Source organism: Prionailurus bengalensis, chromosome E4 (assembly GCF_016509475.1).
Source record: "Prionailurus bengalensis isolate Pbe53 chromosome E4, Fcat_Pben_1.1_paternal_pri, whole genome shotgun sequence".
Lineage (NCBI taxonomy): Eukaryota > Metazoa > Chordata > Mammalia > Carnivora > Felidae > Prionailurus > Prionailurus bengalensis.
The window spans coordinates 24,178,221-24,204,203 of NC_057360.1; the positions used below are offsets into that span (position 1 = coordinate 24,178,221).

Below are 25,983 nucleotides of genomic sequence, written 5' to 3' on the forward strand. Positions count from 1 at the left end.
ATGTTCTTCCCTCGGTACCGAATTTTCTTTCCCACTTCTCCTGGTGAAATCTTACCTTTTCCTTCACAGCCTAGCCCAAATATTTACCCCTTTTCGATCATCTTCCCGACCTTCCCTCATCCTGAAGAAATGTTCCTGCCTCCAGATCCCGTAGCAGTTTAGTTACCCACCATATTTCAATTTTTCATGAATCTGTCTCTCCTTCCCAGTTGAGAGCTCCCTGGAAAGCCGGTATCAATGAACAAAAATGACAAACATGGTGACGGTGGTGGTGGTGACCTTCACTTTAACAATGCTTTTCCAAATATGATTTCACCTAATCCTCACAAACAAACATCTTATAGATGAGTATGCTGAAGATCAGGCAGAAAAAGTGACTTGTTCAAGGTTACAAAGATAAATAAATGGTGGAGCCAAGAATGTGAAAGCACATCTTCTGACACATCAGTTCAGCTTTTCCTGCTATACCATTACCCTTCGGAGACGGAGGATCTAGAATCTGGTAGCTGGTCAATAAATAGTTGCTGAATAAAGGGGCAAGCGAGGAACCGGATGTAGTATTCCTCTCGCCAACGCCTTAGCTCTATCCTGACAGGCAATACATGTACCTACCTTTCCTCCTCTGTTAGAAGCTGCTGTCTCTGAAACCACTGGATGAACTTTTGGTCTGGGGTCATACAATAGCTGTTGCAGGCAGACTGTAAGAGTTTTATTTGGGCAATCACTTCGAATTCCTACAGCAGACAGAACACCAAAAAGAAAGTAAATAAAAAGGCCAACCAAATAGTGTATACATCTTTCCAACATGAAAACACACCACATTAGGATAAACAATGGAGAAAAACATCGAGGAGAACTCTCAAGTACTGCCTTTCTTAGAAATAAAAGAATTGTGAATTTTAAGGGCGCCTGGGTGGCTCAGCTGGTTGAGCATCTGACTTTATTCAGCTCAGTTCATGACCTCACAGTTTGTGGCTTCGAGCCCCGCAACGGGCTCTGTACTGACAGCTCAGAGCCTGGAGCCTGCTTCAGGTTCTGTGTCTCCCTCTCTCTCTCTGCCCCTCCACCATTCACACTCTTGTCTATCTCTCTAAAAAATAAACATAAAAAAATTAAAAAAGAATTGTTAATTTTAACTCTAAATCCCTGAAGTCTTTGTATGTTTATTTGTCAATCCTCCCTTCTCCTTGAAAAAGCAATTTATATGAATAAAACAAGCTAGCAGAGCAACCCAAACTAGTTATTACCTAAAGCCACAGTGGCTTCCTTTTTCTCTTTTATGTTTTCATTCTAGGGATAGAAAAGCTATTTTTTAAAGTTGTGTACTTTCAAAGTACATTTCAAATTTCCATGACTATGCCCTAAAAGATAAAGGCAAAAATGAACTTAATGTCAGGAGGCTCCTAGGTTCCCCTTCCCCATCTTCTTCAACCCTTACCCCTCAGTAAATAAGTTTGGGTAGAGCTGAAAAGCTAAACAGTCTAGGGCCTCATAAACTCGAATGTTTGGATTTCCCAAATCCTTGGGTTTTTACTACTCCAGTAAATCCTTTAACTAAATCTTTTAAAGCTCAGAAGAGAAGCAAGTATATAATTATGTCCAGTATTATTTATACCTCTTTCGATGTTTCAATAAAGATTTTTTTTTAAGTCAACAAAGGGTATAAGCTTTAGCTTTAATACTCAAATTTTCCAAAGGTTTAACATGCTAGTCTTAAAAGGAAAGAGAGTACCATCCAAGGTTATTCCCAAGTTCAAGGACAAAGATGGGTAACTCTGGAGGGCAGTAAGTAAATTTGTTTTATCATTCCAGGACATGACAGAAGAAATTCAATGAGCAGATTCTGTGGGCATCAACTTCCCATCCAATGACTTCAGCTCTTGGTCTCCATATCCTTAAGGAATATTTATCATCATGCTCTACTCTGCCAGGGACAGGAGACTTAAAGTTGTCCATGTTAGCGTATCTTGTTACCAGTGAGCTCAGCCTGGTTGGCTCCTGAAGTTTTGATTTTAACTCAATGTTATTTCCTCCTGGAAGTTTCTCTGGCTCCACAAGTTGGGGACAGATGCCCCTCCTACATGTTCCTGTGATACCCTCTACTTCTCACAAGCCCTTATCTGCTGTATTATAACTTCCTTACTGTCTACCTTCCTCCTGGATTGTGAACTTTATGAGGGCAGGGGGCTCCGGGTTTTCTCTTCTGCAATCCCCAAACCTATCAGAGTGGTCCACCCATGTTAAGTATGCCAGCAATATTTGTGGAATGAATGAATGAATGAATGAATAAGTAAAGAACAAGGAGTGCTGGGCGGGGGTGGGGGGCGGTGAAGGCATTATTTTGCTCATTCTCCTTTGAATGATTTACATATCTCTTCAAACATACTACTTTAACTCTAAAACCATAGTAAATTTTCAAAGCTCTGTTTTATCTTTTTCAGAGCAGTGCAAAACTGTCCACTATTCTATCCACAGAAACATTCAAGTTGACGTTGAACACCCCCTTCTCGTGTTGACAAGAAAGGAAAAGAATAACCATCCGCATGTAACAGTGAAGATCCTCTCCTTTCCTCCCTCAGACCAAGAGTTCACCATCTTTATTAACTCTTCTATGTCATTTACTCTTATGAAGGCCCTTCTCCTTCACAGGGTGAACCTGTTGTTGCCCAAGCTAATTAGAAACAATGAGATGGGTGGGGCAGGGGGTGGTAAGGAAAGAAATGTGGGTTCTGGAGCAGCAGGACAGGGTTTGTGTCCTGGGTCCACTACCAGGAGACCCTTGGTCAAGTTGAGGAAGATAAAACCTACTTCACAGCACTCTGGGTGAATAATACATAGGAAGGCACAAGTCACAATGGTATATGATGAATGCTTGATAGATGCTAATTGAAAACTTAAGTCTCCTCTTCTTTTTTTTTTAATGCCCAGATGAAGTAAAATGGAAAACTACAGCCAAGACCTCTACTTACCCTTCTCCTTTTCTCAAAGTTTATCAGCCCACCCTGAAAGAAATTAAATTTAAAAAAAAAGTGACAAACCAAGCTACTCGGAAACACAGCCCTACATTGTCCCATGTCTCATTAAAATATATCACAGGGATAATAAAGTCACAATTATTAATGACACTACAATTTTAGCTCCTATGTAGGAAGAGAAGCAGCATTTGCTTCAAGAAAAACATTCTTTTAATTATAATAGGACAGGATAGGCAGACAGCCTTCTTATAAAATGTCTGATACTGGGATGCCTGAGTGGCTGAGCTTCTGACTCTTGATTTAGTAGGATCAGGTCATGATCCCAGGGTCATGGGATCAAGCCCCACGTCCAGTTCGATGCTGAGCATGGAGCCTGCTTAAAATTTTCTCTCTCTCTCTGCCCCTCTCCCCTGCCCACACATGTACTCTCTCTCTAAATATATATATATATATATATATATATATATATATATATATATATATGTAATATAAATTAAAAAGAAAAAGTCTGAAATTAGCTAAAGTAGTAATGATAAGGAAGTTACAATTCAGAATCCAAATATATTTGTAGAGCCAGTAAGGGCAAAAGCTTGAGTACATGTTCCATTACGCTTTATTTCTTGACCCAAAGCAACAAAAACAGACGGTCATTGACTCATACTGGAAACCAAATTGTCAATGGTTTATCAAAAGGGAAGTCCTTTCCACACAGCCTCACAAAAAACTTAAGTTTCAATTCTTCATCCTGCGGCTCCTGTTCTCAGTAGGCTGAATTTAACTTCTAGATCACTGGTCACTCCCCCAAAATTCCCCAATGCGAATGAGTGTTTCCTGAGATAAGCCGAGGCAGAGGACGGGAAGAGATAGAGCTCAGGAAATGCAAAATGAATGCACATGCCCACAACAGCACAAGGAACTCAGAAGTAGGTTTGTGCAAAACAACTGCCCCGCCTGCTAATTCTGATGGAGTAAAAGCAGGCTTATCTCATGAGATAACCAGGGAGGGGAGGTAAACTTAGATACACGAGCAATCCTTAAATCTCATTTCAAATGTCAAATTTCTTCTCCACTTAGTATTTTATTACAGCTACTAACAAGTGGCTTAAATTTCACTTCTCTTCCCACTGAGAGAGAGAGAGAGAGAGAGAGAGAGAGAGAGAGAGAGAGAGAATGCATGCACGCATGCAGGAGACAGTACAAGAGCGCCTCGGGGCATCTGACTGCCTCCCTACCCCACCAAGTGGAATATAAAGACAGATCACCCTTCAGGCCCACGTGCCAAAGTCCTACTCAACATAAGGTCTTTCTCACACCCGCTGCTTCATGAGGCCTTGCTGTCACCCCCGCGTGTGGAACTGACGGTGGCCCTGCTTTCTTCTCTCACTGCATTTCTGTTGGAAATCTTACTACTTCCACAGTCACTGCCTGCTTCGATGTAGAGCTCCCACTGAACTGTGGGCCACTTACTCTTCTTTGTATTCCTCGTGGCACTGAACACAGTGCCAGATACATAATGGGCCCTCAACAGACACCAATTAAGTGAATTTCTCTCTTGGGTATCCGAGTCACCAGGTGCACACGACTCACCTCAATGTAGTCCTGAAGAGCAGTGTCAAGCATGGTGAGGTCGGTCAGGAAGGTGCCCAGGTAGGGCACAGTTCCCTGCATCACGCCCTGAAGAGCAAGCACAGCAAAATGGTCTTTGTCGTGACTGAAAAGTTGAAGGGTTTCGACAGCCTCCGCGTGGAAGCGAATGAGCCTATTGTTGGCCAAATGGGGCAAGTGACCATTCACAGATGAAAGCGGCAGTCTCTGAATGGCCAGGTGGGCTTTGACAACATCTGGAGAAAAGTTACAGTCCATTCAAGACCTGACTTGGGGCCATTAGGGCTAACCTCTGTGAATGAAGTTTTTAAAACTTCTAAAAAAGACAGGCATTCTATCACCCAATCTCTAACTTTCAAAGTTATGAAAACAAGCCTTACAGCCAGGAGATCATACAAGTACGTTCGAGGGTGTTCACGGAAGGATTCATATTGTGTGCACGCTATTCAAGGGATGCCTTTTCTCTTTCAGAGTGTGTGGATACTCCTGGTGGTTTGGAATGGCCTCACCATCGGTAGGAGTGGAACGCCATACACTGAAGGAGACTGGATGCCACAAGACGGTGGGGTGTCACTATTAAAATGATCTCTTGGGCTAGACTTTGTGGCTCACTTCCAAAGTACAGAGGTGGCACAGGGAAAACTAATAACTTCAAAGTGGAAAATCTGGCAAAATACTACTTTAACCAAGTGACTAAGGCGAACATCACCCACGACACCACACGTCACACATTCCTTGATAGGATGTGATGAGAATGGCACTTTACCTCTGTGATAGTCCTCGCCCAAACCCATAACCTCAGCATACTCACTAGAAAACAGCACAGACACACTCTTACCGTGGGCCATCCTAAGGATAACAAGACAGTATTCCCTAAGACTGTCAAGGTCACGAGAAACTATCACAGAGCAGAGCAGACTGGGGAGACAGGACCGCTAAACGCGGTGTGGTTCCCTGGCCAGGCTCCCGGAGCAGAAAGAGCATACTAATGCAAAAGTGGTGAAGTCCGAACAGAGTCTGGATTTTAGTTCACAGTAGCATGCAGGTGTTAGTGCCTTAGTGTCGACAGATGTGCCACAGTGAGAGAGGGTGTTAACACTCGGGGAAACGGAGTGAGGGCTTCACAGAAACTCTATGTATTATCTGGAACTTTTCTGTAAACTCCATAATGAAAAGTTCACTAAAAAAAAATTGTCCCTTGGAAATGAAGGTAGAATCACTGTGACTGCAGGTGTGCACAGTATTGATGTCACCAAATTTCCTTTGCTATCATGTCGATTCTCCCTAAGGCCACTGAGGCACTAACCATTCTGAAGAGAAAATAAAAAGGGGCTTGCAGGGACGCCTTCTCCTCACATCATTCAGGCACATATGGAAGTTCTGGAAGAAAACAATGTCTCAGCCAGGGCAAGACCAGGCTGCTCCATGTGAGGCTGGCTAGGAGATCATACAAGTATGTTCCAGAGTGTTCACAGAAGGATAAAACTCTAAGTAGGAGTTCTTGGCCAGAACTTCCGGCAGAGGTTCACCTTGAGGACTCATTGTCAGAGGCAGTTTTGTCCTTCCCTGTTATGAGCACAAGGTCTCAGCCTGAACTAAAATAATTTTTTTAATAGCTATTTTTAACTTATCTTTGGACAACCAAAAAAAAAGTCTGAAATGCTGTGAAATGTTTTACCGGCTTTATGTTACAGAAGAGTCCTATCATTCAAACTCAACGTTTCTGATTTATGTCCAACCTTCCGAAGAGGAGAAAGGTTGTCAGTCTTTCATCTCCTCTCTCTGGTTTTCCCCCTTCCATGCTAAAAGAAGAGTTTTTAAAATAAGGCTAAAGATGGCAACTATCTCTCAGTCTTAAGGAGGAAGGTATGGTATTCCTTTCAGTACTGAAAAACTAGGGAAAACAAAAAGGTCTGTTAGTCCTTGGGATTAGTATGGAAAGTGGAATATGGAGAGGGTTTCGAACAAACGAAAAGATCTGCCAGTATGTGGACCAAGTCCTCCTGGGAGAAGACACTTTCCTCAGGTCCTGGGTCACCGTGTGTCCAAAGTTGACGAGAGGAGGCATTCCTGTTGGGGAACTGAAGCCCAGGAGGTCCCAACGCCAAGGTAGCAGCAGCTTCCAAGTGCAGAAGTGGATGGAGGAAGCCAGCAAGAGGGAAGGGAGCCTACCCGTGGCAGACTCTGCCTTACCTCTAGAAGAACAAACGCTCCAGAGAACGCTCAGATTTGTGACTCTCAGTGTTTATTTGCCACTGGGTCAGATGGGAGCGGGAGTGACAATGTCTCTGCTACAGACCTCCCAGGGTTGCTGAGAATACACGAAGTAGAGGATGGAGACCGTTCTTGAAAGCGGGGGCATCCTGTAGACGGGGTGCCAGGCAGGAGCCCCACCGCCCACATAAGGCTGCCTTCTGATGGACCCTCGGGGGAGACCGGGGGCCATACGTACCATGTCCTTCTGGAGCTGAAGCCTCCTCTGAGTCCGCTTCTGGTTTTCTTTCACACTGCTGTCCAGGTTTGCAAATTTTGAGGTTCCTTCCTACGACACAGAAGCACACACAGAGGAGAGTGATGGAGAAGGCCACTAGGAAGAAACACAGGGGCCTCTAGCTTCCGGTACAGAACCTCTGCACAACCACCCGGTGCCACGCAAAATGAAGAGGCCTCCAGCAGGCTCTGGGCTGAATTTATAGAAATGTTTGGCTGGCTTGCTGCAAGTGGTCTGATTGCAGTAAGGTCTGCTGGCCTCCGATTATCCTGTTTTCCCCCTGCTTTGTAAGAAGAACCCTGACTTCGGGGATAACATCAATGGTCAATAGAAGGCAGGCAATTTCCAAAACGGGAGACCATTTTTATATATCCTGAATTTCACTCAGAGTAATCACATGTCCTGGAAATGAAGATCGCTTCCTCAGTACATTTTGTGATTTCTTGATCTGGGCCTGAAATACATGTGCCAGCATTCTGTGAAAGAAAAGGGATGATTTCTGTGGTATTTCTGAGCTAAAGGCAACTTTTGTGCCGGAAGTTTTCTGAGGAAGTCCAGTATCATGGTGCGGCACTAATCTATGAAAGCCAGACCTTCACACATTTTTCCCCCATTTTTCTCGGCCAATCCATCCTCGCAAGTTGCTCCTCAGGTTTGGAACTCTTACAAGTCAATCCTTCCTCCTGGCGCCTGAGGGCGGACGGCTACTCTTTGTCTCCTCCTGTCTGTTGTTACAACAAACTCTTCCACAATAGTGACTAAACTCCAGTTTGCTGACTGAACACAGTGTTTTGGTTTTGTGGTTTCAAGGTCTTGTTAAGTTCTTATTTTCCAGGAACTGTATGAATGGGGGGCAAATTTCACAATTCAGTTGGGCATAAGCTCTACAGTAGCTTTTCCTCGGTCAGTCTTCCTGGGGTTTATAATATCACCACGGCATGTGACCTTTCCCTGCCACATGCTGCAAAAGCATCTTTTGTAGTGACTTGGCCTCTCCGATGTCAGCGAGGCACCAGTGGCCTCTATCATTCACCTGCCTTAACCTGGGTCCAGAACCTGCAGTGACTCATGATCTATTGCAGTTCTCCCTATTACAAATAATAATGAGGAGCGGTATCATTTAACGAACGCCTACTTAAGAGTTTTATCCTGGGGAATGAATGAAAGCGGCCTAAAATGTGCCATTTCCCATGCTAGGTGGTGATGAGCCCTCCCGTCTTCTGAAGAATTTGCTTGGAGTGAGAAATCATTTCTGTCTGACTTGAAGGTTAAGTGTCCCTTTCCTGTGTGAGTCCCTCTGGTTCCCTTCCAGTTTGTCAATTGTGTGCAGAAATTATTGAAGATACATCTAAAACTCTTAAGAAGGATTTCTGACAGGTTAAAAGGCTCCTGAGAGCCACAGAATAGCAGAGAGAGAAGGGAAGAGCGCTCAGGACAGCGCTCCTTTCTGGGAGCAAGCCAACAGGCTTGCTCATTTCATGACCTCGCGTTTCTAGACAGTGAGATTCCACTCCCGGCTGAGTAACTCAAGAGACCGACTGGTGCCAGCTCTCCCAGATGAGGCGCCAATTGAACACCTACTACTTGCACCTCAAACGGTGTCAGTTTTCTCCTTCTTTGCCCCAAATCCTTCGCTCCGCAGCTCTTACACCACCAATCCCTTGAAATTCCCTGGAACTTTTCACAGGTTTGCTGATGGCCTCACTCCGGCTCCTTAGGCTCCTCTGCCGGCCATGCTCAGGCTCTTAGTGCCTCCTCGTTCTGCCAAAGTCACCTTCTTGTTTTGCACTACATTCACGTCTTTGGAAATGCTACCCTTAATGACTGCCCATGTTGGGATGAATTCCAGATCTTTCTTTCTCCATCAACCTCCTTCTTCCTTCTTACATTCCCTCCCCCTCTGTTTGGTATCTGTCCTCCTCCACCTCTCTCTCTTTCCCCTTCCCCTCCCTCTCTAGTGAAAATTTCTCACCTGAGTCCCACCTTCTCTCTACCTCTATCTTTGACAGAGATCGGCTGCCCTCAGCCATCCTGTTCCTGGGCCTCAGAGGGGTCTCTTCTACCAGGCTGTTCCACAGGCACTGGATTCTTCTCAATCAGCATTGCTTACGTGGTAGCCCAGAAATTAATGGTAACTATCTGAAAGGGCCTTCACAGTCCTAACAGCCTCTGCTCCAACCCTGACTTCAGTATGTTTTGGAACTTCACTGCATATCCATCTCTACCACAGCCAAATTCCTAGGCCTTTGTCGCGGTTGTTTATATCAGTTCAACCAGGGAGAGTTCTCACCAAGATTCCCAAGATCCAGGATGATTTGGTGGCATTCTGCTTTCCTACTGCTTTAAAATTCACGGACTCTACAATTTATCTGCTCAGAGTTATCGAAGTTCCAGAAATCATAAGGTGGTAACAGGTTTAAGGTAATTTTTGAGGGGTGCCTGGGTGACTCAGTCAATTAAGCATCCAACTCTTGATTTCGGTTCAGGTCACGATCTCACGGTTCTTGAGTTCAAGCCCCGCATCGAGCCACACATCCGGTTCTGTGCTGACAGTGCAGGGCCTGCTTGGGATTCTCTCTCCGCCCACCCTCTCTGCCTCTTCCCTGTTCACACTCTCTCTCTTAAAATAAACAAATAAATAAACTTTAAAAAAAAGATGATCTTTGAGAAAAATAAAAACACTTTTTTCCAACAATTACAATGAAAACCTTAGCTTTTTGCTAATTATTATGATACCTCAGCCATAACAGCACAGGGGTGGACCATGACGTCCACCCAGAAGCAGAAGAGAAGACAGGTCTTTAAGACTAAGATTACCCAACTGTAAATCGTATTAGAAACAGAGGCCAGCAGTTTTTCTCAGTGGTTCTTTTGAGAACCCAAGTACCTTGATTTCATTTTTTTTTTAACAACTGTGCTGAGAATTAACACTCAGAATTATAGACTTCATATGAAGAATGATCAACAAAGGTGACTGGAAAAGGACCTACATACACATATGGCCTGGCCAGAACATTACACTATCGTTAATGATAATGCACAGACCACATGAATTCATAGCCAAGTTTTTCATTTCCTTGGGATCTGAGCCATGTATAAGAAATTTAACTAAGAGCACTAGGGTAAAGTTCTACATTTAAGAAAAGTTTACAGGACCTTTAATGTCTACACATAGCTTTGCTTCTAAGGTTTCAGCCAGAAGACTGCCACTAGGCAATCAGCTGCACAGCGTTCAATTTATCTACATTGGAAGGATGACTCAGAGCTATTGGGATTTGAATATGTGGCTCCAGTTAGTCTAGCTGTGTATTACTGACAGGGAGACCACTAAGCCATCTCCTTCCAGCCAGATGACTTTCCATCTAAAGTCTGCAAATCCAGGGGGATGTGAAGCAGGGAGTAACACGATCTCAGCAAGCACTGTTTAGTGTGCAGTTAGGTAGGCCAAATCCAGAGTCAGCATCAGCAGAAACTGCCTTGCTCATATCACCTACTCCAAGAAGGGCTAAGAGTGGGCGGGTTCTTAAAGTCATGTGACTCATAAGGCCCACCAATTCATGCAGGTGAATGTAGTTTCCGAACACTTGCGGCATGCCAGTCGCTGTGTTAGGCATTAGGGATGTAACAGTGAAAAAACAAACCCAGTCCCTGCCTGCAAGAGGCTTTCAGACTGGCAGGGAGACAGTCTGAGTACCCAGCAGAGTCCACAGTGAGACCTGACGGAGGAGTAGCACTTAGAAGGACAACAGTCAGGAAGACCATAACAGACGCCCTTATAGGAATGACTAATGTTAACAGTCATCAACTGGATGCCTCTTCTCGGCAACCCCACCTCCGCTAGACTTGCATCCCTACTCCACGTGTCTGCTCTAAGCTTGCACATGTAGCATGTACTTCATTCGCGTTCATTTGTTAGGCATACTTTGGCTTCATATTGCGCACAGAGCATGCCAAATACTAAAAACACATTTGCATAGTGCTTTCAAATATTTTCTCTTAGTGAATCTTCAAAACAATTCTATGATGTCAGTGGACTAAATACTCTTATTGTCTCCAACTTACAGAAAAAGAGACCAAGGACAAGGATCATATCCTCTAATCGCCCAGTTCACAGCTTCCCCCTATGGTAATGCATGTTATATGATTTTATAATTGTCTACTTCTCTGCCTCCACCATGAGACTGTAATCTCTTTAAGATCAGAGACTGCCTTCAATGTGATGCCTAGGATATAATGAATGTTCAACTAACAGTTGTTCAATGACTAATTTATCTTCTCTGTGAAGTTTTCTCTGATCTACCCTATCCCCTACTCCTAAGTGGTAGGAATTTACAGTTTTATGACTAAGTGATAAAAACACAGGTTTTAGAGTCTCACTAGGCAGGGTTCACATTCTAGCTCCACCACCTACCAGGTGTGTGATTTAAGAGGTATTATTTACCTCTCTGAGTCTTGGCTATCTGCAAAACAAGGATGATACAATCTACTGTAGATTTTTATCCACAGTAAATTTCTAGAAAGGCTGTGAAGATAGGATCTGGCCTATGTTCCCTTCTGATGATCCTTCACAACCTGTTATTTGTACCTTTACTTGACTGTTCTTGTTTAGTGCCAACATCCACCACCCAGAGGATGAATTCTTGAAAACAGGGTCTGTGTTGGTCACCTTCATATTCCTAGAGGCTGCTCCAATGTTTTATGAATATTGGACACTCAACAAATGTCTGGAGAAATAAAATAAACCAAGCTACACTTTTACCTGCCTGTAGTTCAGAAGTCAGCACTCACTTGGCATTCAATAAATACTGCTGACAGACTGTGCAATTTAGTCCAGATAAAGGATGTGGAATTGCAGGCTTGGTCTCTGTCATTCTAGAAGATGTTTTGCCGAGAAGGGATACTCCAGGGCCTCTCACCCACCTATCTGCAGAGCAGCTCGAACAGATACACAACAGAAATCTGGTTGTGTAACCGGGAAGCCAAGGACTGGACTTTCAGTTTTCTCAGCCCCAAGCTCCTTAGATTGGGCACAAAAAAAACCCCACAAAATTTCTGCCTTCTAGTCCCTTCAGGCTTTCTCCTGGGACTGTAGGAATGTAAGGAGCCCTCAAGCCACTCCCGCCTTGAAGGGATTCCAGAGCTGGAGACAATGTGACCCAGCACCCCCACCTAGAGACCCACCTTCATTAGGAGTTCCCGGCTGGTCAAATGGTTATTATGGTCAGAGAAGATATCTGAAAGCTCTTCAAACATCAGCATTCGGTCCCTGTGAGAGGGGTTAAGAAAATATTCACAAATAAAGAGTCAGTGAAAGTCCCACACCTTGGGCCCTGCTGTTCTCAGTTACCTATGGCTCCAGAGGGATCACACTGATCTCAGGATCAGTGAGGGTTGTGAGCGCAGATGAAGCCAATGGCTTTGTTCATGCAGGGTGTTTTTTTTTTTTTTTTTTAAGGTAGACATGGTCACCTATGTGAAGAAACGGATTTTTCTAACCATGTACATTATAATCATAAAAAAGGATCGTTAAATTGGGGTATCAAGTTGTTCCACTGGGACATGTTCTTAAAAAAAAAATCTCGGGCACCTGGGTGGCTCAGTCAGTTAAGTATCTGGCTCTTGATTTCAGCTCAGGTCATGATTTCAAGGTTGGTGAGCTCGAGCCCCGCACTGCACTCTGTGCTGACAGCAAGGAGCCTGCTTGGGATTCTCTCCCTCCAATTCTCTCGCCTTTCAAAGTAAATAAATGAACTTAAAAAACAATTTTTTAAAAAAATTTTATCTCAGAATACACACAGAGCCCCGCAGGACCTGAGAAATCATGTTGGCCAAGGTCAGGGACTTGTCCACGTTGCCATTGCTAAGTGTTGAGACTAAATTTCCTGAATCACAGCCTGGTGCTCTCATCTCAGAGTCATAACAGATGGAAGCAGAACAGGCTGTGGTCAGGGGAGTGGGTTCAGATCCCCGCTCTGCCACTCACTTCCCAAGTGATTGTGGGCAATTTGCTTAACTTGTTTAGGCTTCCACTTTCTTACCTATACAATGAAAATTCTAGGAATCCCTCTGAAAGACTGCTGTGAAGTCAGCAGGATCACATATGCAAAGTGTCTACTCTGCCTCTGCCAGTCTACTACATGTCCACGGGCCTCATGCTTTACTCTGCACCCCTCCAGGGTTAGTAAGTGGAGGGTTCTGAAGGCAAAGAATTAACGGGGCAATATCACTCTATATGTAGCATTTCATTATCATGAGAAAGCCACCATTAACTTATTTGTTTTACAATGAGTGTAATATCACTGATATAATAAAGAAAACCAGTAAAGCTATTTACATTTTGGAAAAAATAATTAAGAACTTAATCAAATGTGGGCCTACATAAACAGAAATAAACAGACGTCTTTTCTGTCCACTGAAAGTTATTAGCATAAAGGATTATAGGGAAAGTGATAACCAAATAAGGTATCTTAACCCTGTCCCTTGAATTTAGCAATGAAAGACATGGAAAGCTGGTATGAAAGTGTCTTCTCTAGAAACTGTGACACTTCTGTAGCATCCCCACTAAAACATGAACCAACCAAGAAACAAACCAGACACCCACCCAACCAAGCCAGAATGTGGCTTTGAGGTTTGTTTTGTGGTGAAATAGTTTACAAAGCTAACTGAAAGAATGAACCTTCTCATATGGTAACCAAGAGATTAAGCTCCAGCTCCACTAACTTTTTCATTTGTGTTTTAGCCTCAAATTTGCTGTGCAGGAACTTTTGGCTAAGTGACTTTCCACAGCGTGCTGTTTATCAACTACCAAAGAAAGATAGGATCACCTTTCACTGCAATCACAGAAGACTGCAACCAGGCACAGGTGGTATTTTAGCACCTGACCGTCCCTTTGGTTTTGTTTTTGACATCACAGTAAGGGAACGGTGATGAGGGCAAGGAGAGGGCTCTGAGGCTATTGAACATGAGGACTCTGCATGCATCTGATTTTCCCATTGTATTTTACGAACGCCTGTCATCTAATGCCTTTATAATGCCCATATCTTTCATAAGATTTATATGCAAAAAAAAAACCAATTAACTAATCTTTCACCTACAGAGTCAGCTTGACTATTCGAAGTAATGAAGAAGAGAAAGAACCAAGAAATAAGTGGTAATCAAAAACATTGCATTGGACTTTGAAAAGCCTATCTGCCAGGTTTTCTTCTGGTAGATAACAGTATTATAAACAGAGAAGGAGCTCTGGAGTCTCCAAGTGGCTGTGGCTTCTACGGCTCTGTAACACCAGGCATTACAACCACCCACTTCAATTTTTTCTGCTGGCTCATCAAAGATTTATTTCGTAAGTAATTTGACTTTCCCCAAGTAGACTCTCCTCTGAGAATATGAGCCCACTGGTATGCACTCATTTTTCAGCAAAAATTTATGAAATTCTGGTTTACCTATCTGGGTTTCTTGCAAGTTTGGATAGTGTCAGTCCCTTAGGGCTTAATCAGCTCTGAGTGAACTCATGAAACCGAGTACCTAGACTTTCCACTCTTAAGCACCAAACCCACCAATTCCACAGGGGCAGGCCTGCCTGGGAAACCAGCTGGCCCCTCTCTTGGCTGCAACCGACCATACTACATACAGTATAGACTGTAAACAGTTTACACATTCTTTCCTGATATGCCTGCCTTCTTGATTAGTTCAAACCTAGGTAGACCTGTTGAATGTAATTGGCCTCATTTGTAGCCATGACATATTCCCCAGCTTCTAAGGCTGTGTGGATAGGGAACTGGAGCTGCCTCCTCCTTCACCTTTCCCTCCTTTGCAAAAAGTTCTCTGGTCTCCAGGGGAAGCTCTGGAAATAGGGGAATGAAGATGGCAAAACAATAAGGACATTATAGCGTTCATTGTCCCAAAGGTTACACCAAGAAATATGAAGAAAAACAATATAAAACGTGGCCAGTTAATAATGTTAGTCAGGTCCCTAGGCAGGAACATTTAGGGATTTTTTTTTTTTTTTAATTTTTTTTTTCAAGGTTTATTTATTTTTGGGACAGAGAGAGACAGAGCATGAACGGGGGAGGGGCAGAGAGAGAGGGAGACACAGAATCGGAAACAGCTCCAGGCTCTGAGCCACCAGCCCAGAGCCCGACGCGGGGCTCGAACTCACGGACCGCGAGATCGTGACCTGGCTGAAGTCGGACGCTTAACCGACTGCGCCACCCAGGCGCCCCCATTTAGGGATTTTTAATATCACTAAGATAGCGTTTAACTCGGGGCGCCTGGGTGGCTCAGTCGGTTAAGCATCCGACTTCGGCTCAGGTCATGATCTCGTGGTCCTTGAGTTCGAGCCCCGCGTCGGGCTCTGTGCTGACAGCTCAGAGCCTGGAGCCTGGTTCAGATTCTGTGTCTCCCTCTCTCTCTGACCCTCCCCTGTTCATGCTGTCTCTCCCTGTCTCAAAAATAAATAAACGTTAAAAAAAATTAAAAACAAAAAACAAAAAAGATAGCGTTTAACATGCTGAAACAGAAGTTAAGTAAGTAGACTCTTGCTAAACAGCAAGAGCTAGCATCCTATCTACACACATGCTCCCTCACATCTTGGAACAGCCTAGGGCTTTGGAGCGTGGCTGAGAAATAACCAGAAGGAATGGCTGCACTGCTGTAACTTCATCACTCCACACCCTTCCCCCTCAGACTCTAGATGACAAGCACATCCTTCAAATCATCCCAAAGCCAATACTCTTGATGTTGGTGCACTTCGCAGATGAGTCTGACTTCTCTGCCTAAAAACTCATTAATGATTACGTGTCAAGTGCACCCTGCCTGGGACACACAGAGGCTTTCAAATACGTTTCTCTAGTTACAGAATATGGGCTTTGAAGGCAAGGACCCATACCATTTATACAGTGACTAAGTCACCCCAGCCAAAGAAAGCAGAGTGGACACTTGGGAACTTACTTTGGGACGACGGCCCAGGTCTTTTTTAACCTATAGATGGAATTGGACTGCAGTGCCGAAATGATGGCCCTCAAGGAAGAAAAATTCTTCAGGATTCTACATTCCTGTATGGAGGGTGATTAAAACATAAAAGGCATTTTAAATATCAATAATACTGCGAGTTGGTGGTTTCCTGTTTTAGAGGTATCACAGCTGCTATGAATTCTTACCACTAAATAGGCAGCTGTATAAATACTCAACATCAAAAAGCAGCTCCTTACTCCCACCCCAGTCACCGAAACACTTTATAGGTTTTGGCACTGTATGCTTGTTTTTCTCCCTTTAATATATTTTTTGCGTTGTTGTTATAGTTTTATGGTTTCCAGCTTTCCTCGTAAAAACACGAACGGAGGTGAGTCTGCAAGGCTATGCTAGGGAAAGCAAACTTTCTTCTGCTGAAAGCACACAGATGCCCCAAAAACACACATGAAAGGTCACTATATCCTTTAGACCCACAGTGTGAGCCGGGCAGCGGCCACCGGGAGGTCAGATGGTATCGAACATCTCATGACCAACCCTTGCCCAGAGAGGTGTATATAACTTGGCAATAAACATTCACCACAAGTTGAACTTTGGCTTTCATGCTCTTAGCCAAGAGGGAATATTTTTATACACACGCATTTCGTTTCAAATTGGCTTGTGCCACAGTCATAAACATTCAGAAACACCTTGGTACTTTGCTGTTTCCAAAATAAGCCGGAGCTTTTAAAATGAAATCCATTTTGGCAGCATTTTAGAACAAAATCAAGGAGGACAGGAAATAGTCTGGATGTCGTTTTCTGGGTAAAGAGAAAGGCTCTCTGATCCTGAAACTTAAGCTACCGCACCGAGTGGATAGCCTCGGCAGCCAGTGACCCTGGAGTCAAAGTCCTGCCGCATGAATGGCGGGGACAGCAAAACAGTGAGGGAGGGAAAGAGTCCCATTCTTGGCACCATGGGGAGAGTGGATTATGTCTTATGTCAAAGGAGATGTTTCATATGCAGGCATTTGGGAGTGTAGTCTATCCACTGTTTACAATTGAGTACACCATGTGGGCACGGGGTTGGCTTGTGCAGAACATCTGAAGCAAGAAATTCCAAAATGGTTGGGCAGAACTGCACATTGCTTAGAAGGTCAATTCATGATGTAATGCTAATCCCGAATAGGAAGGAAAAACAGCATTCTCTAACTTAGCTTGTCAAAATCCGGCTACTTAAAACTATGCCCAACAAACAAACCTCCAAACATTATTTCCTTAGAGTATAGGCCAAAGTATTTTACAAAAGTCATGCCCACTCTTTTTAAATGTCTCAATGCCTTCCCCTTATTTGAAAAGAAAGAAAGCGAAAGAGAAAGAGAGAGAGAGAGAGAGAGAGAGAGCACTCTGAATTACAGTCAGTCTGGAAACCCAAACCCATGAGAGCATGGTTCAACAAAGGTTCAGAATCCAAAAGTCATGCTCCAAAAATCAAGAAACTTGCAATAAATAAAGGAACTCAGGCACAGATATTTCATGCAAATTGTAATAAACATATGGAACACATTATTCAGAAAGAGGCTTAAGCTAAGGGTTTTAAAGGAGTACAAAAGACATTTGGCCCTGTTTCTAGAAAGGGAGGTATCTTCCAGGAGACGTGGTGCAAAAGTAAAAAGAAAACACAGCAGCAAGGCCAGCCCAAGAAAATATAATCACATCAGGTCACAAATATTTTCTGTGTGTAAATTATTATCGTTTTTTCAAATATCCTCTCGATAGAAACTGAGTATGATTAATGCAAGAAAAGTAAAATAAATCTTGGCAGGAAACCACCTATGAGTTTCATTATTTTATTAAATTACTCCACACAATTTCAAGGGACACAACGTGCTCAATATTAGGAAACTACACCACCAAGAACAAAGACCCCTGGCTTTTAAATATGTGCTATGGGATTTGGAATATACCTCAAATTGTTCAACTTGCATTTCTTATTAACACATATGTGCACAATTTGTATTTAATTTGGACCAAAAGTCATTGTTTGAGCCACACTGTGATACACACAGATGCTATATTCTTGCTATAGACTTTCTAAGTAGTTGAATGGATTAAAAGATATGGCATTTATGGCCAAAACAAAATTTTTTTCTTCTCATTCTGAGGAGGCAGAAATTCCATGCTTTATTCCACTCTATCAGAAATTCTTTTTATAGCTCTTGAGAAATTAGCTCAATTCAGAATAGGAGAAATCTAAGTTGTAAGACACTGTTCTCTTACTTTTTTCATATAAGAAAAAGTCTGTGGCAACCGAGCACCTAAAAATTCAAAATAAGGCAAATCCTCTAGCACAATTATGGCCCTGCTCTTTGACCAAAGACAACAAAGAGAATGTAAAATACAGAGAGAGAGAGAGAGAGAGACAGAGTGTGGGTGTGAAAATGTAAGCATTATGCCCTAAACAGGAGGGCTTAATGAAAAAAGTATATTAGGATAGAAAGCGAAATGGGTTTTGGTTGAGGGTTGACTCACATAACCCAGAACATGGACTAATAAGATATTTACATAATAATTATTTTTCAAAGTTGTTGTTAATTACATAGCTTTTGCTGATGTAATTTCTTCTGTCTAGGAAAAAAAAAATCTAACTCAATCTTCAAATACCAAAAATTCTATCTAGTATTAAAGCTAAGTCCAAAAGTCATCCTATCCATGAAGCCCTCCTCAATCCCCCCAGAAGTGGTTTCTCCCTCCTCCACTGCAGCTTATCTCGGAGGGCCCCTCTCCTCTTCTGCCTCAGCTGAGATCATCCCAGTATATCTCAGAGTATCTTGGCTTCCTTGTGTGACTACAGGCTCCTGTAAGATTACATTAATTGTGCCTATCCTCACAATGTCCCCAAATTACATAATATTGTAGCTTATGTGCATTTAGGAGCGCATGAAATGTCTGGTGACCAACTGACTGAATACTGTTCACGTTTCCACAGTCATGAAGATACTGATAAGCGAAAGTCATGCAGTATGTAAGCAGCTGACCCAGAGCCCAGACTGACACTCAGCAGAATGTAATTCAGACCTAGGAATAAACTCTGCCCTTCTACCTTCAGATAGAAGGTCCTCAGAAAAGCCCCAGATTAATGTGAAATCTGGGCACCTCAGTCCTTCAGGAAAGAGATTCAGGATTCTGAGAAGGTACTGGCTCTTCAAGTCTGCAGAAGACATAATGCTTCCGGGTGCTGGAAGGGTGCCTAGGTAGGTGATCATTCTGCGGTGAAGAGTAGTCAGTTTGGCACTTAGACCATCAAGTTGTATTTACTGAACACGGGGCAGAACTGACACTCAGTTGGTGACTATAAGGGGAAAAGCAGGCATATGTCACCCTGGAGATGCAGCAGTGTGCAGGCCCATGAGCTGAAAGAAGTGAGCAAGGGACTGATTTTCTTTAAAGAGGAAAAATAGGAGCACCTGGGTGGCTTAGTGGGTTAAGTGTCCGGCTTCGGCTCAGGTCATGATCTCACGGTTCGTGGGTTCGAGCCCCGCATAGGAGCCTGCTTCAGATTCTGCGTCTCCTCTCTCTCTGCCCCTCCCCCCTCGCACGCTGCCTCTCAAATATAAATAAATATTTAAAGAATTTTTTAAAAATAAAGAGGAAAAATAAGCTCCTATTTAAGAAAGACCATTTTTTCTTACTTTGGAAGAAGAATAACAGCAACAAAAACCCAGGGGGTCCTCACATATGTTGTTTGATTGCCTTTCAGCCAAATGGATAGACCCATTTAAACGGAGAGAAGGAATCGTCTCCAGTATCTACTAAATACAAAGAATATTTTTAAAAAGATGATTACATGAGCAATGTTAATCCACTTCTCGATGACTTTGGCTCTCTGTTGAGTTTTGAGTTCTCTGCCCCCCAGGATGGTGCTGACAACACATTTGGTGAGGGTGTTAAACTGAGAGATGGTAGCACGGATGGTAGGAGCCAAATGTTTGTTTTCCTTCTTATCCCTCTGAGACCAAATGCAGCCCAGGCAGTGGTGAGGCACTACTTTCTTGAATAGTTGCTGGAACAGAAGAGAAGCTGAGTTTAAGGACAACACAGACACTTCATATGGGAAAGCACATAGTCTGGGTCATCTGTGAATTGGTATTTTGTAAATGGACAAACAACCCTTTTCTACTTGACTTGCCTCGTGGTGTCTATTTCAATGGACAAAAGTAAATAATTAATATGTTAACTGGTCAGAAAAGCCCACATGTTCTTTCTCAATCTGCTCGACTGAACAAACAGAACACGACGGCCAAAAGAAAATTCAAGGGACCGACAACATTTTGACTTTCCTGTCTTGAAGGATAGGTAAAAATCTATACTACTAATCAAAAAAAGTGGTTGAGGTGGTTTTGACCTCAAAATCATATACACGGTACGTTCTAGGTGGTCACGATCGTGAATTGTGTATAATGCATAGGGATGCCCAGTGACCACCTGACAAGTGATCCAAAGTACAGTGCATGCGATGCTGTCATCAATGTCACTATTTCACATGGTGTTTTAAATAAAGAAAGTAAGCATATAAAAGGAAAAACTATTCAACGTCACACAGTAAAATAAAGACAGAGGAACATAAAGCCTGGTTTCCAGGTCTTTGCCTAAAAGTCATAACCAATGAAGTTTCCGGTCTTTTTTTTACGCTATCAACTGTGGAACAAAAACAAAGCCAAATTAGTCAACTAAACGGGATTCTCATCTGTAGGGCAATTCAAGGCAAGACACATAAGGGTTTATATAAAAGAGAGAACACAGGGATTTACTTTACGTAGACTATCTGATTTGCTTCTGATACTTTATTTGCATGCTCACTAGATGGAAACTCTGTCACTTTACTTGCTGCTTTCTTCAAAGTAGTAAGTGTACGAGAGTTTAAACCGTCACGATAATTTATAATAGTCTATTTACCAGCTGACACTGAGCTAGGACATGTGACTGATGAGATCAAATATGCACGGCTAACAAACTTCGGGAAAGTACAGGAGACACACATGGAAATGAACTGCCAGATACAGTCACATTTGGATTCAGTGAACTTATTTTATCCTAATTTATACTTTGACCGCTTCACAATCCTCCAAATAAACAGTTCAGATCTTGAAATATTTATGAGTCTAGAGGGAGAGAATACCCAAGGAACAAGACGATTTTGTTTCCTGAGAGTTAGAATTCTTACTTCCATGTATCAAGTGCCAAGTAAAAAGCACCTTCACCCGGCTTTGCAAGAAGAGCTTAAGCCTGAATTATTCAGATGATTGATTCAAGTCCCATCTTCACTCCGCATTTACAGGCATAGCCTCTCCTGGGGATTCGAAAAGACTTAAATCACATTACCCCACTGCCCTCCCCAGCCCACCAGTACTGTCACTCCCCACATTTTAAGTAGCAGCACATCGGAAGCACAAAGAGAAGACCTACGGCGTCCATGTAGGTCAGCTGCTCTGCCACAAGGTCTTCTGGGAAGCACGTGAATTCTGCGGGCCCTCCACCTTCCGGTTCCTCTTCCTCTTCCAGGCTGAAGAAGATGGTGTTGGGAAACCCATCTGTTCACAGATGGAAAAAAAAAGTCAGTCACCTGGTGCCACTGTTTATGACCTTGTTAGTAGAGTCAAACTGAACTTCTTTCATTAAGAAAGAAGAGGGCTAATCCTTCGGAAAACCCACAGGGAGAAAGTAGTAAGCACAATTAATCTGAGTGAAATGGAGGTCTTCTTAATCTGTTCTTAGATTCTTTATTAAGTTCAGAGGCCTCATGTTACCCCTTTGTTAAACCACTGATAGCTAGGCCAGGGACACAGCCAGGTCAAGCAAAGTCTAGAGAAGCAAAGTTGGGCTACATTCTGGGGGTTTCCCTCATCTTGGCTCCCTCATACCCTCTGCTCAGCTTAAGGACCAATCAAACTGCTTCTTAAGCCCCAACTATGCAATTCTTAATCACTGGCCATTTATAACCAGAAGCCTGGAAGGAGTGGGCATGAAAGCAGGCCAGGCATCAGGTAGGAGAATGGGACATATGGTGTCAGAAATGCTGATGAAGGGGCCTCTGGGTGGCGCAGTCGGTTAAGCATCCGACTTCAGCCAGGTCACGATCTCGCGGTCCGTGAGTTTGAGCCCCGTGTCAGGCTCTGGGCTGATGGCTCGGAGCCTGGAGCCTGTTTCCAATTCTGTGTCTCCCTCTCTCTCTGCCCCTCCCCCGTTCATGCTTTGTCTCTCTCTGTCCCAAAAATAAATAAAAAACGTTGGAAAAAAAAAAACTTAAAAAAAAAAAAAAAAGAAATGCTGATGAAATCCTCAGAATTCTAAGAAAGTCCTTAGAATTCTCAAGATGTTTGGAGCAACTTTCAGCTTCCACCTAAAGTTATGTATGAAGCAGAAGAACCTGAAACTAAATTCACCTGAGCTTTATTTTAGACAAGATTATCAATTAGTAAATTACACAGAGCATAGACTGAAGAAGTGAGGGGGTATGGAAATCACTATAATAACTGCTTGGATCCCAAATCAGAAGCTGAAGGACTCAGCCCATGGGATCAGAACTCCAGGCTCCATTTTGAAAGAGTGTGGAATTGGATGAAGTTTCATTTGAACCCCAGCCCCCACTCCCCAGAACCTGTCCTAGGTTGTTTTCCAACCTCATCCCCCACACCTCCACCCTTCACACTCCTTGCTCTCCTGTTAAATCTGTTCTCAACAAAACAAAAACAAAAACAAAAAAAGCTAGCTGCATTCAGTTCTATGTTAGCAGAAATTTAAATCAGTGTGTTACTACTCCCCCAGAATGTTTACATTTTAAGCTTTTTCTCTTTTCCTTTGTAGAATAAGACTTTTATGCATCTCGGATCAAGTTGAGATGGCCTTTCCTTAGTTTTCCAGGGGAGAGGGGTGCTGAGAGTGGACCCCACATCACTCCCCCTGTCACAGTACCACATGAGTACTTGATGACTCTGCTGAGAGGTATGTGGTTTAAGGATGGACTCCTCCCCCTGGAGCTGAAAGGACTCATGTGAACGGGGCTGGGTTAGAAGTAGGAGGGGATGCGTGCCTGCCTCCAAAGGCTGGAACACAAACAGGCATGAGCTTTAAAAAAAAAAAAAAAAGCAAAACCTAAAACCCTATGATTTCACCACTCTGCCTCCACAAAACTCTGGCACTCTCCAATTCAGCAAAGGAATAAAACAATTGAAATCGCAAAGGTTCAGAATGGGCCTCTCATCCCTTTTGCTAGCTACTCTATAAATCTATCCCAATCACTCTGCCGTGCAGAGGCTGACCCACGCCAGCCCAAGAGGATGTGTGGTAAGGTCAGACCCCCTCATTCATTCAACAAACACTCACAGCAACCTCTATGTGCCTTGGATGTTGCTGTGTGAGAAGATTACGTAGTCCTTTCTCTCTGGGGCCTAGGCCATGCCTTCACTGTTTCCGCTTTTGACTCTCTTCCAGAGGTAAGTAAGTAAAAACTTGAAGCAAAATTTTACTTTTAAAAAACAATGTAGGAAAACTTTTGCTTTTGCCAGCATGAAATTGGGCAAAATAAGCCCATGAGAACCAAGCTCCTAAAACTCCTTTTCCGTGATGACTGCTGTGCTTAATAAACAGAGAGTTTGGAGCTTTCTTGATTAAAATTTTCCAAACTCCAAAAAAATTCATTTTCGAGCATCGCATAAAAGCCTTTCCAAAGTCAGGCAGTCTCCCTCTCCCCTGCCTCAGCCTGCCAGTCTCCCTCTCCCCTGCCTCAGCCTGCCAAATGAGTTCTGCCTTCCAGTCCTGGGTCGGAAACAATGAACGACTGGTCCCACCGGTTCCCCAATTAGGCCCGGAGCCAGGGGCAGCCCCAGTGGGGAGAGAGCTGGGCTCTAACATAGCATTTTCCACTCTGGCTCAAAGACAGGCGGGGAGGCCTGAAGGGAGTTGAGGTCCGGCAGCTGGAGGAGTGCCCCTGGTATTCAAACATTCCTGGCAGATGAAGTCATCTTAGATACGGGTACTTGGCAGTCAGCTTCTAATGATGCGATTGTACCGCCCCCCTGCCGGCACCCACCGCTCTGATCCCCCTACATAAAACATTCAACAGGTACCGTTTGGAATTTAAGGTTATTTTCTTTGGCACTCAGGCAGCTTCCCTTATCGGTGATGAGGAACCGTTTCCTTTCCCTCACTGAGGAAATCGGGCGTCACTTCAGGGAAATGCCTGTCAAAAGCTCCAAGTGGGTCAGCCGCCATGGCAACCATCACCCGGCAGGCCAGTGGGGGGATAAATCGTCACACTGAAAGCCTGTCCTAACCTCTTTCTGACTTTCTTCAAAGCCTGATATTTCCAAGCTGCCCACGACCTGCAGCGGTGGCCCTTCCTTTGTCCTTGAAAACAGGCAGTCAATTCCTCCAATAGGAAAAAACAGCCACAGAAACTTCCTTTGATGAGGCCATCCGAGAAGCTCAATGACAGTGATGTTTTCTAGCTGACAGAGAAACACTTTTTCAGGGCTTTTCGAACTTTCGTGAGGGCTGGAGCACAACTGCATTTAAATCCCCTCCCGCTGAATAGTGGTGGTTGTGATGGGTTTCCTCCATTAGATAGAAAGAGGAGCCACGAGGCAGATCATAAAAAGCAAATTCAAGTTCAGCATGGGACATGTTGACAAGAGAAGGTAAAGGACCATCAAGAGGACCATCCTCTTTATGGTAGTAGAAGAAACCCGAGGAAATGCACTTCTCAGGGCCAGTTTATCTATAATGAGCATGCCACACCAGGTGGTCTTAAAAATCTCCTTCTTGGCTCTAAAACTCTTAGGCTCTGTAATTAGCACTGAGATAAACTTTAGAATTTTTACCCACCACCAATCCCCCCAGCAGCTTGTCTCTGTGAGACCAACCAAGGTCATTCATCAAGCACAGCGAGAACATTTCTTCAACAAGGGGACTGCAGAATCAGAATCTAACTTGTTCCCTGGAATCAAGTCAGTACTCACTGTCAGTTTCCACTTCTTGCTTGTGAAACTGCTCCAGAAGATTTTGCGCTCTTCTCTCCGGATCGGAGCCTGGCATCATCCGTTTGAGATAATCCAGCAGTTTCTGTAAGCAAGGGAAGTGAGGGGGTTCTCGGAAGTCCTCTGCACACTGGTCAAGCCAGGCCCTCAGGATCGAGGCGATTGCACTGAGAAAGAGAAATGGAGAGTCACTGCACCCAACTGGAAGTGGGGACTCCAAACGAGACCTGGATACCATGGCCTCACCCAGAGATACCTCACAAAACCGGGAGTCAACAGAGATTTCACCCAAAAGTTCCTGGCAATGTCAATGAAGTTAAAGCACTTGAAGACAAGCTATTATTATTATTTTATCTTATTTATCTTATTATTTTATAATAAATAAATATTATTTATCTTATTATTTTAAGTGGTGGTTGTAGAGCTGGGGAAAGACTGATTAAGTTCCAAAAAAAGAAAGGACCAAAAACTTTGGAAAAACTCATATGGGGGCGGGGGGGGGGGGGGGGGAGGGGGAAGACACGCAGAAGGAGATTTAGTGAGTCCTGAAGCAACTTCAAAGCAATCTGTGCACAAGGAGATTATGTGTTTCCAGTTCTGGATTCACTCATATCAGAAACCACAAAATCAACTGTACTAACATTTTAGGAAATAACTGACAGTAGGCCTGAAATCCGTCTAATGACAGGAAGTGCCTAGGTTTGGAAAAGATAACAGCATTAATTTAATTTTACAAAGATTACCAGGGTTTCAGCATAAGTACCCCAAAAATGTGCCCCCCCCAATTATCCTTTTGCTTTTCAAATTATAAGAGAAGAATATGTAGGAGAAAGAGTACCTAATAGAGAGGTAGGTCTTTGAAAGGTAAGGGACAAAACCTTGAGAAGCAAAGCCACTGTGAAGGCGATTTCCTCTGATGGCTCAGCAGAGAATAT

General features: G+C 43.5%; 1 protein-coding gene across 3 annotated transcripts in view; it reads right to left on the reverse strand.

Moving 5' to 3' along the window:
* Positions 1–25,983, reverse strand: part of RGL1 (ral guanine nucleotide dissociation stimulator like 1) — a 257,870-nt gene that overhangs the window by 22,543 nt on the left and 209,344 nt on the right. For all 3 annotated transcript variants that reach the window (XM_043567990.1, XM_043567992.1, XM_043567991.1), the window contains 9 exons: positions 25,031–25,215; positions 21,480–21,604; positions 19,861–20,076; positions 16,018–16,121; positions 12,253–12,337; positions 7,033–7,122; positions 4,563–4,649; positions 2,970–3,002; positions 613–734 (listed from right to left, as the gene is read on the reverse strand). In XM_043567990.1, the coding sequence (XP_043423925.1) occupies positions 613–734; positions 2,970–3,002; positions 4,563–4,649; positions 7,033–7,122; positions 12,253–12,337; positions 16,018–16,121; positions 19,861–20,076; positions 21,480–21,604; positions 25,031–25,215 (1,047 nt within the window). The remainder of the gene's footprint in view (positions 1–612; positions 735–2,969; positions 3,003–4,562; positions 4,650–7,032; positions 7,123–12,252; positions 12,338–16,017; positions 16,122–19,860; positions 20,077–21,479; positions 21,605–25,030; positions 25,216–25,983) is intronic.